The sequence below is a fragment of the Ctenopharyngodon idella genome, chromosome 11 (genome assembly GCF_019924925.1).
Source record: "Ctenopharyngodon idella isolate HZGC_01 chromosome 11, HZGC01, whole genome shotgun sequence".
Lineage (NCBI taxonomy): Eukaryota > Metazoa > Chordata > Actinopteri > Cypriniformes > Xenocyprididae > Ctenopharyngodon > Ctenopharyngodon idella.
Window position 1 is genome coordinate 26,460,684 of NC_067230.1, and position 13,542 is coordinate 26,474,225.

Below are 13,542 nucleotides of genomic sequence, written 5' to 3' on the forward strand. Positions count from 1 at the left end.
AGCTTAGACGAGCCATTATATTTTTAATATAACTTTTGATTGTGTTTGGCTGAAAGAAGAAAGTCATATACACATAGAATGGCTTTAGGGTGAGTAAACTTTTCATTTTTGGGTGAACTATCCTTTTAAGTTTGCTCGCAATAAGTTGCTGGTTGCAGTTCACTTAATGGCCACCAGTGTCACTAATAAGGGTTTCTGACTTCTACATACAGCCCCTTTAATTATGTTTTTAATTACCTGCAGGATCTCTATGATCTTTAGTTTGGTGTCCATCACCAGAATGTCTTCCTTCTCTGGTTCTGTCTGGGTCTTAACCACATCACCATCTGGGGGTGTTGTGGGAGTTGTGGGTAAGAATCCACCTCCTCTTAGGACAACCTGGGTCATCAGCTCGCCAACGCCATGGATGGATTTCATTACATTGCTACCTGGGAGAAACATAACCAACAAAGATTAAACATGTCTCCTTTTACATTTGATGTTTTATTGATTGTTTGAATATCAATAGCAGAACCAACAAAGGACGTTGAACTGTTATAACGTGAGAAAAAGATCAGAGATTTACTTTTGGACTCGTCTCCTTTTTCCATTTTGTTGATAGGATAGATAGTGCTGACATGAACGCAGTCCAAAATCGCCAACAGGATCTTGGTCAAACGCAACAAGTCGCTGAAGTTGTAAAAGCCAAAGTAAATGAGGTTTCTTGCTAAATTCACAACCTTAAAAAAAAAGATACAGAAAAGTTAACCACATCCAAAACAACCCACGTTTCTCACACTTGCACAGCACACGGTGAACGGTGGCTTACCTCAAAAGTGAGTTTGTTTTTCTCTTTATCAGAGAAAGGAATGTTTTGACAGACCACATCTCTGAGATAGTTCTCCACAAAATCCATCGTGAGAGCAAAGCGTTCCTTTATCTCGTCTCTGCTGGTTCCATCGTTATCATAACTAGAACAAAAAGACAACACGTTATAAGTTTTAAGGTTCATTTTTGCCTGGTAGAGACAAAAAAAACAACAGAAACCTAATAATGGAAGTCGTTGTACAACATACTCATCGATAGCAATTTTGGATGGGATCTCAGACCACAGCCTGGCATATTTCACAGGCATGACCTGTTCCTGAGGGTCACGGTCCACGTGCATGTGAAGCATCAGTCGGCAGAACGAGGCACGGAGGTCATAGGGCAGGTCTTCATCTGACATGCAGCGCAGGATCAGGTCCACATCCAGCTGACCTGATATCTTCTCAATGGCCAAGTACTGGCGGTCCAAACACATCCGTGCAAACAGGTTCAGTTGGTATCTGAGGAGGAAATGAACCAGGAGAGCAGGTTACTGAGAGAACTGATTTGGTTTTATACCATTTTGCACTTGAAAACATTGAACCAATTATGTCAGTTTTTGGGTTTTGCACTGATTAACATTGACCCTTAGCTTATTTCCTCTTGGCTGACCTGTAGTAGCTAATGACCTCCTGGTCCTCTTTCTGTCCTTCTTTGGCATCCTGTGCCAGCTCTCTGACACTCTTACTCTTGATCTGCTTAGCGCTGTCCTTCCAAAACAACCACACCTCCTCCTCATCCTCCTCTGACTCCACGGGACCCTCTCCAGACTCGACCTCAAACCGAGACAGCACCAGCCTGAGGTGAGAGAGAGAAATAAAGACTTTTAAATGGAACTAGCAACAAACAACTCTTAATTATGAGCTAGCATGTCAAAGAGGTAAAAATAATTTGGAATGTTTCGTACAGCTACAATATGTCTGTGTTCAGTTTCATGGTGTTTTTTCTTTGAAACACATATTTATTATCATGTGAAACCTATTACATGTCCTTAGCCATATAGAAAGACACAGATAAGGCTAGCCTCCCTTTATCTTTAAGATCCCTGTCCTCTGTACATGAATTTAAATCTAAGTTAAAGTATTATCTCCTTGCCCGGGCATTTAATCAATCTTAATTGAGTTTTTTTTTGTGTGTGTGTGTGTGTGTGTGTGTGTTCTTGTTTTCTTTCTTTCTTACATGTATTCTAGACCATTACTCTGTAAAGCACAGTGGTCAACTCTTGTTGTGTTTAGTTGTACTATATGAATAAAATAAATGAAAATGAAATGAAATAATAATGTTCATCACTGCCTTTAATTGACAAAGTAGTTCACTTGCTAATTGAATTACCCTGTGTAGCATTTTCAAGAGCATTGCTTACTTCTCAGGTGTGACCAAACACAATAAATAAATAAATAACATTAAAAAGTTTAGGGCAAGTTTTTTATTATTATTATTATTATTATTATAAAAATTAATACTTTTGTTCAGCAATGATGCATTAAATTGATCAAAAGTGAAGGTAAAGACATTTATGATGTAACAAAAGATTTCTATTTCAAATAAATGCTGCTCTTTTGGACTTTCTATTAAATCAAAGAATCCTGATAAAAAATGTATTATGGTTTCCATATAAATAAGCAGCACAACTGTTGCTAATAAGAAGAAGAAATCAGCATATTAGAATGATTTCTGAAGGATCATGTGACACTGAAGACTGGAGAAATGATGCTGAAAATTCAGCTTTGCATCAAAGGAATAAATTACATTTTAAAATATATTAAAATCGGAAGCAGTTATCTTAAATTGTAAAATTATTTCACAATATTGCTGCTTTTATTGTATTTCTGATCAAATAAATGCAGCCTTGGTGAGCCTAAGATACTTCATATAAAAAAAAAATAAACAAAAAACCCTTACTGACCACAGACTTTTGAATGGTAGTGTATATTAACATTATATTAGACAAAAATGATAAATAAATAAAAACTAATCTCAGCATTTAATAATTCACTACACAAAGCAATATTGCAAGTGAATCTGTATTTAATGCAGTCTCAGTTACATTCTCTTTTACTTTGTTTTGTTTATAGTTTTCAAAAATGTCTCACTTGGTCTCAATAAGGATGTCAGCATTGGTGGGGTTCAGCACCGCATTGCAGATCAGCTCCTGAGTTACTGGGATGGACTTGTTCATGGACACACACAGATCGGACAGGTAGTCCAGAAACCTAAACATAAAAAGCACAACTACAACTGCAACTACATGTTAATAAACTTTCATTAGAGTATTAGTAGACTGGGGTTAGGTGTTAGGGTTCAGGTTGCCGGTTGCACCAGCTCTGCGTAAGTTACAACGTAGCCTAGTTTTGACGTAAATGGGCACTAAGTTACAACTTATGCACTACTAAATATTTTTGTGTTGCACCATTAAACTTAGTTAAAGCGTAACTCCACGTATACACTAAATATTTACGAAGCTTCCTATCAGGAGTAACGGTTAGAATAAAGTAGCACTAGCAGACTGACTGAACTGCATCAGTAAGCTCTTGTTTTACCTGACAGACTTCAGACATACAACGTTATGATGCTGCTGACATTTACACTCGCTTACATTTTAAGAGAGGGAACATTATGTGAAAAGATTACTTTGTTAGCCACTCTTCAACACGAACCCGTCCTAAACAGTGCGCCGCTGTGTGCATCGGTCCCATCACTCTGTGTTGTGCATGTCAAATAAAATCATTCATAATCAATAATGTCATTTCTTATGTTTTTTTTGTATCAGTATTTATTTATTGATCCTTATTAATTTATTTACATATAAAAACATATTCATGATTAAGTAGTAGGCTATTGTATTTAAAAGAAACGTATTTTTACCGTTAGCTACGTGAGGCAAAATAAGTCAGAATGAAGGATAAACTGGCATTTCAACAACTTCTGCTCACGTATTTGAAGGATCGTCATATTATGCGACTACGCGTTACTTTACGAAGACCTTACGAACTACTAGCTACGTTCTGCCTTAAGAACAAATGCTGCAACCGAATAAAGCACAGAGTTAGTTACAAACTAGCTAGTAGTTACTAAGCCACTTGTGTGGGCTTTACATTCCAATTTAAGAAAGAACTTACGAACGGCTGGTGCAACCCTACCCAGGTTAGTAGAATAAGTTGACATGTAGTTGCAAAGTTGCTTATAGTTAGTAGAATGACTGAAGTGGACCATTGAAATAAAGTGTTACCTATTGAAACATTCTAGTCTTGTTACTTATACAGTATATTAGCACAAAAAGTGCTGCTCTCAAACATTTGGATAGAAAGCTCTTTTGTCTTTGCACTCTCTCCCACCTTGGTTCACGGTTTTTCCTCACAAGACTGACAAATGTGTCAATTTCTGCTGCCGTGATGTGCTTCTCCAAGAGTTTGCGGTTGTTGTGGAGGAGGGCCGTTATCGTATCCTCAGCCAACACGTCGTAGCCGATCTGTTTCTGCATGAAGCGGAACTGCTTGGCGATGTATTCCTGGACAAAAAGGGCACAAAGGGACAACGTGATGCATTCTGTTCTTTCATACACCAGACATGTCACCCCTTCTCTTTTGGAGTTAGTTTTACTTTAATTACACATTCACATGAGGATGATGGATCAATCCATAAAAATGTTGTACGGTCGATTACGATATAGTCTATTGGTTAAATCCCCACAAGGACTGTCATTGGGCCCATTGGGCACATGTACGGTTTGCTTTGGATAAAAGTGTCAGCTAAGTGACAAAATATTTCTTGTTAACTAAAACTAAAATCATAAAACTCATTACTTGAAATAAAATAAACTAACTAAAATGAAATAAAATTTGCCAATGCAACGTTTCTCATTTTCATTTAAAGTCAAAGTACTCAATAAACTAATCTAAAACTTAATAAAAACTATATAGACATACAGAATATACACATTAAAAAAAGATAAAAACACTGAACAAAATTACTAAAACTTTAACTAAAATGAAAACAGAAATATAAAAAAAAATCAAATTCAAAATATTAACACAAAGACTATAATAGTATATCAATGACTCTAAAACTACACTGCTATCAATCGAGTAAGATTTTAAATCACAATTAATCTTCTCTTTTTTTAGTTCATTTGTGGGTGAACATGAGCACTTCCATTGCAAAGATAAACAATGTTAAATAAAACTAAATGCATTAAATATATTTAATTAATCACAATGGTTATATTGCATTAACATGGACAATTATATATTACAGAATTTTAAACTAAGTTCAGGTTAAAAGTTTGAGGTAAGGCAGCATTGCATATATTTTCTAGAAATGTTTAAAGAGCTTAAACAGCATTCATTAGAGAGGTGTAAACCACAGGAAGTCACAATCATGCCTGCAGGAACAGATAGCATCTTGAAGTTCATGAATGTATCTGAGAGAATCAAAATGAAGGCAAGCCAAATTTAAAGGGTACTTCACCACTGACAAAATGGGCTTTCAATAAAACTTGGCTGCCTATACAGTACAAAGGCAAATAAATAAATAAATAAAATTACTACTGACATTATAACAATACAAAATGGGTTGAAAATTGGCAAAGTTACACTTTAATCATATCAGCATGGCTCATAAAACTGTGCATTTTATCATTGTATGTATGTATGTATGTATGTATGTGTGTGTGTGTGTGTGTGTGTGTGTGTATGTATGTATATATATATTACACACACACACACACACACACAATGATAAAGCGCACAATTTTATGAGGTCTATGAGGTCGAAGGATGAACTTCCATGTTGGCTGGTGTTTCTGCAGACCCACCTGGTTCTTCCTGTAGTCCTGCTGTGAATGTCGCAGCACACGGTAGCACAGCCTGCAGATGTGCCTGAAGGGGGCATGTCTCTGGTCACTCAACTCCTCCAGACGCAACATGGGACCATCACCGCTGTCTGTGAATGGGGCCTGAAGCAGCTTGAAGATCTATTGATGGAGGGAGAATGGAGACTAGAATGAATACTACTTCTGATGTATCTATAGCATCTAAACTAGGGCTGCCCCCTAATAGTCGACTAACCATTAGTTAACGAGAAGAGGCTTAGTGGACCAAAATTGTATTGGTCACTTAGTCGCAGGAAAAAAAAAATCCACAGGAAGTGGCAAAGTCACGCAGTCTGTGATGGACAGATGGTTAACAGCTGGTCTATGTGGTAGGCTAATTACAGTACATCGAGCAGGACATCCAAACGCTCACCTGTCATAGACCACAAATATGGCTTGTTATCTGAAACATGTAGTAGCAACTTTACATGGCCGCTGCTTTAACGTTAACCTAGAAAAATGTGCGCTATTAAAGTGTTTGTAGTGTGAAAGCTCAATCGTCATTTTTGGTCATACAGATAAGAGTAATACATCTTTTGAATCTGTGAAGAGTCTACTTTTATTTGTGTGCGCTCACAATAACAACCAAGTGTTGTGCTTTTGTAAAATAATGAAAGCAAACGGGGTGAGCTTTTTGCCGTCTCTCTCTGTAAACTTAAGCGCACCAAAAAAAAAAAAAAAAAAAAAAAAAAAGAACCGAAACTTCATGTAAATTTGACTATTATATTATTATATCTGTAGAAAGCGAAATGTCTACTTTTAAATGAACCAATTCAAAGGAGAACAAATATTCTCAGACTATGTAATTCGTATGAAATGTGCATACAGGTGCAGAGATGACAAGTCAGCAACATCAACTTCATCATTGAATTGAAAATACAGAAAAAACTAGTTTATCAATTAATTATTAAAATGTTAAAGCAGTCTCCTTGCTTTTTGTTTTCCCTGACGCATTCATAAACATTACTTTTGCAAGCTTTATGTGTGCGCTTGAGCACTGATTAGGCTATGTAGGCATTAAAGGCTCATTATTATGATTTATATGGTTTATTAATAAACGTGCGATTAGTCGACTGATCACTTAAAATGAACGACTACTAGTCGACCAGAAAAATCTTTAGTCGAAGGCAGCCCTAATCTAAACAGTCTCAGGAAACAACCAACCTGAGCAAAAAGTTAAAAGGTTTAAGTTTGGAATTACATAACAAAAGTCTTTTTAGAGCCTTGATGTTTAAAATCAAGATGATTGCAGATTTTCTAAATCCTTTATATCTGGTTTCTGTGGGATATTTCGTAAAAAAAAAAAATTGAAAATTTTGACATTATTTTCTCACTGTAATGTCATTCTTCATTTTGAGGTGAAGGACATGTCTTTTAAGAACTCCTAGTAGTGAAATGTGAGGTACTGAAAAACAATCTTACTTGTTTCAAGATATTCTGCTCTCTCATGAGTTTCTGCCGTTCACGGTTGGGTTTATTGACCATGATCTCCAACACATCCTGTCCATTGTTAGGAATGTCCACCACAAAAAACACAAGGTCCTCTAGAAGCTTAGTGACAAACCTATAGAATGCACAAAGAAAAGAATGTCATGGTCACTGTTCAAGGACACAATCTTTAATTTTCCACTCGTAATGGTGGAAAATTTTGTATATTCATCAAAGTAATGCTTGTTCCCACAGAGTTAGTACACCATAATCAATTGCGACATTAAAACAACATGATGTGTTAACCGGGGTCGCAGCAAAGCATTTAGTCAGGGGTCACGAAAGCACTTCCCAAGCACATTCCTACTCCAGAAAGTCTCAGGGGTTGTACCTTCTTTCATTCTGGGTGATCGTGCCCTTCTCCAGTTTGCCAGCGATGGATGCCAACACTTTACTGGCATCGTTGGCAAAGTCTAGGTCCCTCACCTCAGCTGGAGGGACTGGCACAATGGCGAAGGCCTCTTTATCTTCTTTGATAGGTGACGTGCCAATCTGAAGGGGAAAACAGACTGTAACTGAGTGCAACACTAATATCAATGGATAATATTAGCAATGTTACGTTGAGGATGACATCTATTATAATGCAGTTTTATACATTTAATAACTTCCTGTTCACCATGGCATATTAATCATATTTATTTAAAATAATATTTCTTAAAATAATAATAATTATGATTCATAACGCTCCGAATCTTCCTGAAGCAATGTTTTGAAATCGGCCATCACTAAATAAGTCGTTATTTAGTTTTTTTTTGGCGCACCAAAAATATTCTCGTCGCTTTATAATATTAATATTGAACCACTGTACTCACATGAACTGATTTAAATATGTTTTTAGTACCTTTATGGATCTTGAGAGAGGAAATGTCATTGCTCCCTATGTAGGCCTCACAGAGCCATCGGATTTAAACAAAAATATCTTAATTTGTGTTCTGAAGATCAACGAAGGTCTTACGGGTGTAAAACGACATGAGGGTGAGTAATTAATGACAGAATTTTCATTTTTGGGTGAACTAACCCTTTAAGCTGAAGACAACATCTATTAAAATTAGTTTATGCATTCTACATAGACTTAAAATATTTCATCACAGCATTTTAAATATATTTAAAATAAAATGTATATATTTTTAAAATATAATAATTATACTTATTATTATTATTATTATTACCAACATTAAGTTGAAGACAACATCTATTAAAATCATTTTAATTATATTTAAAATAATATTTATATATTTTTTAAATATAATAATAATACTTGTAATAATAATAAAAATAATTTCAACAGTTGCTAAAACAATAAATCAGACAATAAATCAAATTAACTTGCAAACTGATAAACCATTCAATGATGACATATGTTTTTGGCTAATTATTTATACAACACCCACCCGTAACATAACCGGCTTCTCCTCCTCTTTGTCGATGGGGTTGTTGGTGCTGTGAACCCATGTGTTGGTGCACAAGTGCCTCAGTCTTACATACGAGTTCCTGAAGAGGAAACAATTGGTAAAAGACTCAACAATAATGCACACAGATATTAAAATATGTAGAGTATTATGAGAGAGAGAGATTATTGTTCAGGTCAATCTTATATTCATAATGAAAAATCAGTTTGAATGTCCGCTGAGGAAAGCAATGTCTTTGTCTTAGTATCCTTTTAACAGTTAAGGGGATTTCCCATGACAGCGCTTGTCTATGCATTTGTCGGTTGCGTCTTATAAGGTGTTGTTTAATGTAAAAACAATGCCCTTGTTTAGCACCTTGTACCAGTCCCTTTTTGCTACTGACTCACTCATAAAGAGTCATTTTATAAAAAAAGATACAAATTTATGTACTTTTTAACCACAAATGCTCATCTTGCACTGCTCTGCGATGCGCCACGCATTACGTAATCCCGTTGGAAAGGTCATGTGTGATGTAGGAGGAAATACTGATCCAGTGTCTACAAAGTGAACGTGCAAAGACTAAGTCAAACGGCCTTTACAAAAAAAAAAAAAAAAAAAAAAAAAAAAAAAAAAGTAAAACAACAATGTCGGACGATTTTGAAAATGAAGTACCCTACCGTGGTACTTCAGCCTTAAAAAGTATATAAATTTTTTTTTTTTTTTAGAAAATGACCAATCATTATGCTAGATAAGACACTTATTCCTCCTCTGGGATCGTGTAGAGCCCTTTGAAGCTGCAGCTGCAAGCTGCAATTTGGACCTTTTGAACCCATTGGTAGCCACTATATGGAGAAAAATCCTGGAATGTTTTCCTCAAAGACCTTAATTTCTTTTCGACTAAAGAAAGAAAGACATGAACATCTTGGATGACATGGGGTTGAATAAATTGTCATGAAATTTTAATTCTGAAGTGAACTAATCCTTCAATTTTAAGGCCACTGGGTTTACAGGAGGTCATTGCACATTCCTGCTGTGGTGAGGGTTGTCTAGGGTCACATTTAGGGGGCAAATGAGTTCATTTCACCGTTTAGCGGTCCTTCAAATCCTTACAAGGGAATAAAACACAGTTGTACTGAAGAAGTCATGTGAGCACCTTTAAAAGTCACTAGGTTCAGGACATATAAGGGGGAAACCCTTCAGGTCACTGTGACCCTTGTAAACTCATGCGGTGTTGAATCCTACATTTAAGAAGATATGCTTGTCTAAGGCCAGACAGTGGCTCTATTGAGGATGTCAAAGAAGCATCTATGTCACAAACTCACTGACTGGTGTACAGACACTGCAACTCTTAATGTACGGAACATAATGTTTATTAAGTCAGATCTAATTCAGCTCTGTTGCATCCAATTGCATCATATATGTTCAGGTGCTTCTGACATATTAAGTTTAAGTAATTAACTTTAAGGCTCGTGCATTTGCAGACTTAAGTCGTTGTGGTCATATTGCGCAATCCAAACATGAACCTTCCCTGAGTTCACGCCGTTGATTGCAACGGTGCCTGCGGGGAAGCCACAGCAGTTACACACACAAACACACAGACCTAATGGCTATCAAAGCCTCTATTGTTCTTAGTGTGTGTGTTGTTTAAACACACACACACCCCTACGAGGAAGCTCAATACCTGTCAGGCCAGATAGTTAATTCACTCGTGTTTTACTCAATCACCACAAGCATGCACCTGTTCACATTACTCTTTCACACTTTGGCAATATTCACAGTGCAAGCAAAGATGTTCACACTAGAACCCAATCTGTTTTTTTTGTTCATAATATATATTAAACATATTGACACGTCACATGTTAGACACGAGATTCTTATATTCGAATCTTTTGTTTTGAATCAGTGGTTCGGAAGCGTGTACCAAACTGCCAAAGTCACGTGAAACACTGAAATTTCGAAACACTTATGACGTAACAAAGCCTCACTAACTGAAATGACGTGACTTTGGCAGTTTGATGCACGCTCCAAACCACTGATTCAAAACAAAAGATTTGTGAAGCTTCGAAGCTTCATGAAGCAGTGTTTTGAAATCAGCCATCACTAGATATTGTTGAATAAAGTCGTTATTTTGTTTTTTTGGTGCACAAAAAGTATTCTTGTCGCTTCATAACATTAAGGTTGAATCACTGTAGTCACATGAACTGTTTTAAATATGTCTTTAGCAACTTTCTGGGCATCTGAAAGTGTTAATTAACATTCTGTCAACGGAGGCCTCACTGAGCTATCGGATTTTATCAAAAATATCTTAATTTGTGTGATGAACGAAGGTCTTATGGGTGTGGAACGACATGAGGGTGATTAATTAATGACAGAATTTTCATTCAACCCTTTAAACAATTAAGTCGTCTAAGAGTTAACATTAAAAATCAATTTCCATTTCTAAAAGTAATTTGTTTTTCCCCCCTTCATTCCAGAGCCTAGTTTTTGTGCTCAAAAAATAAATTAAAATGAGTCAAAATAAATATTAAGTTTGACGCGACATTAAAATCACATGAATTCTGACTGGACTGAAGTCAGACATCAATATGATGAAGACATCAAATAGGTATCAGATTCACATATGAAAGTATTAATATGATTTAGTTCTGTCAGATGTGAAGTATTGTCCTTTCATGAGGAACTGATTTGGACCTCATTCAACTGTGGCTTGAACGTTATCAAAGAGTCAGAGTTCATAGTTCTATTATACACACACCAGGAAGTAAAACTGGGTCTAATAGTTCACAAAAACACACTCTGTCACACACATGAATATGCTTTAGATGGGCCACAAGTGGACATCAGACACGGCTGTATTCCTGGCATGGTTGCATAATCGCCTATGTGACTAACAGGCTTACCTTTGTGTGTGTGTGTGTGTGTGCGTGTGTGTGTTTGCCCTCTGCGCTCCCTTAGACTAAGTAGTCACATCTACTATGTCTATAGAGGGGCCGCTGGTGTGTGAGAACAGGGGTATTTCAGGCCACACTTAAAGTCATGACTTTAAAATCCTCTTTTACTAAGATCAAACTTTAAGATGATCTCTCTCACAACACACTCCCAGCACTCAGACATACAAGATATTGCTGCAGCTCAGATTATTACACATATGACCGTTCCTTTCAGCAGCTCAGTGTTGCATGAAATCCACTCAAAACATGTGATCGAGAGGGACATATAATCAATGGATGTGTTCAAAGCTCATAGGCTTAATATACAAAGAAGCAGCTATTGATTCAAGGCACACAAACACACATCCATCATTCTGACATAATTAGCTCAGGCTCACACAAATCAGACTGTATTCAAATGGAAACAAAAGATGAGTGAATCTCATGAAACATGTCAAGAAAAATGTCTGAGTCACCACAAAATCATAAGAAATAAATAGTTAGCTTACTTTTATGACCTTTAAGATTTTTTTTTTAACAACAAGAATGTATTTAAATTGTCATGTATTTAATGTTAATTTACAAATGAATGAATATATATATATATATATATATATACACTGTACATATATACATATATATATATATATATATATATATATGCACAATACAATGCTCCAAATAGCAATTAAACATCTAAAAGTATCTTTATTTGTATGTTTTCTGAGAGGAGTACCTTTCCTTTGACCATGAAAAATGCAGTTTTTCTCTGCTTGCTTCTGGACGACTAGTGTTTCCTCTCAGCACAAGTTTGTTTGGTATTGTTGTAAAGCACAGCATTCCAACTTTGTGAATATTCATAGCGAATTCTCAATGACATGAGTCTGAACCAATGAAATGTGATTTTCAAACTCCTGCTGATGTAAACAAAAGATCTTACTCGCGCTGACTGACAGATCCGAAGCGCGCGCACAAATTGCTGTGATCCCGATATAAACATACACAGAATTACAGTATTTCAAAAAAAAAAAATTTTTGGCGAGTATTCACGCAAACATTACCTGCTATTTTTTAAAAGTGAACGTTTGGTTAACAGTTGGAGAAAAACATCTGATGTGTAACATTATATTAGATCCGTGTGATACAGTAGGTCTTAATATATTGGCTGTCTATTTCATTAATGTTAATCAAACAATTGTGAAATCATGTAAAAAAAGTTTAATATATATATATATATATATATATATTTATTTATTTATTTATTTATTTATTTATTTTTTCTATAGATATGGGTTTTGACTTGGTTTGTGCCAAATTTGGTGGTATTACCAGGAATTTTAAGGTTTGGTTGCTAGATGATTTTGTTTTGGAACCTTCAGAAAACGAACTCGATTTTTCTAAAAATTGAATGCTGACTCTATCGACTTCATGTGTAACTCAGTCATTTTTTCATTTTTTCAGCTCAGTCGGTTTCCAACAAATCATATATATATATATATATATATATATATATATATATATATATATATATATATATATATGTACACACACACACACATACACATATGAGAACATGTTGAGATTAGGTTATGTCCATATATATATATATATATACACCCACACATGTTCTCATGTGATTCACTCATTAAATCCCAAAACGAAATTTCCCCTACTATGTTCTGCTTCTGAGCAGTAAGGAAGATTACTTTATAAAAAAAAAACACTTTCCAAGTGATTGCTTATATAAATAAGGCAATATGGAGGTGGGCGGTTACGCAACATCTGGCTTCTGTTTTAACAACATGTTTCAACAACATGGAAAGATATCACGCTGGCAAAGTGCACGGTCACCCTGGTTTCCTGCCTCCGCACCCTGTCGGGACTTTCCTGGCTATTTTCAGAAAGAAAAGTCAGAATTTGCAGGTATCTGGATAAGGCAACACACACACACAATCTGACACGTGCACACTCCACCCTGGAAGCGTTTGGGTTTTGTGGTATGAGGACAAAGAGTCTGACG

At 35.9% G+C, this 13,542-nt stretch overlaps 1 protein-coding gene across 12 annotated transcripts in view; it reads right to left on the reverse strand.

Moving 5' to 3' along the window:
* The window catches only part of itpr1b (inositol 1,4,5-trisphosphate receptor, type 1b), a 142,113-nt gene that overhangs the window by 93,449 nt on the left and 35,122 nt on the right, over positions 1-13,542 (reverse strand). For all 12 annotated transcript variants that reach the window (XM_051912919.1, XM_051912918.1, XM_051912913.1 and 9 more), the window contains exons 14-24: positions 8,596-8,695; positions 7,536-7,696; positions 7,139-7,280; positions 5,660-5,818; positions 4,182-4,354; positions 2,940-3,059; positions 1,459-1,644; positions 1,056-1,307; positions 809-950; positions 566-719; positions 238-428 (exon numbers count right to left, since the gene is read on the reverse strand). In XM_051912919.1, the coding sequence (XP_051768879.1) occupies positions 238-428; positions 566-719; positions 809-950; positions 1,056-1,307; positions 1,459-1,644; positions 2,940-3,059; positions 4,182-4,354; positions 5,660-5,818; positions 7,139-7,280; positions 7,536-7,696; positions 8,596-8,695 (1,780 nt within the window). The remainder of the gene's footprint in view (positions 1-237; positions 429-565; positions 720-808; positions 951-1,055; positions 1,308-1,458; positions 1,645-2,939; positions 3,060-4,181; positions 4,355-5,659; positions 5,819-7,138; positions 7,281-7,535; positions 7,697-8,595; positions 8,696-13,542) is intronic.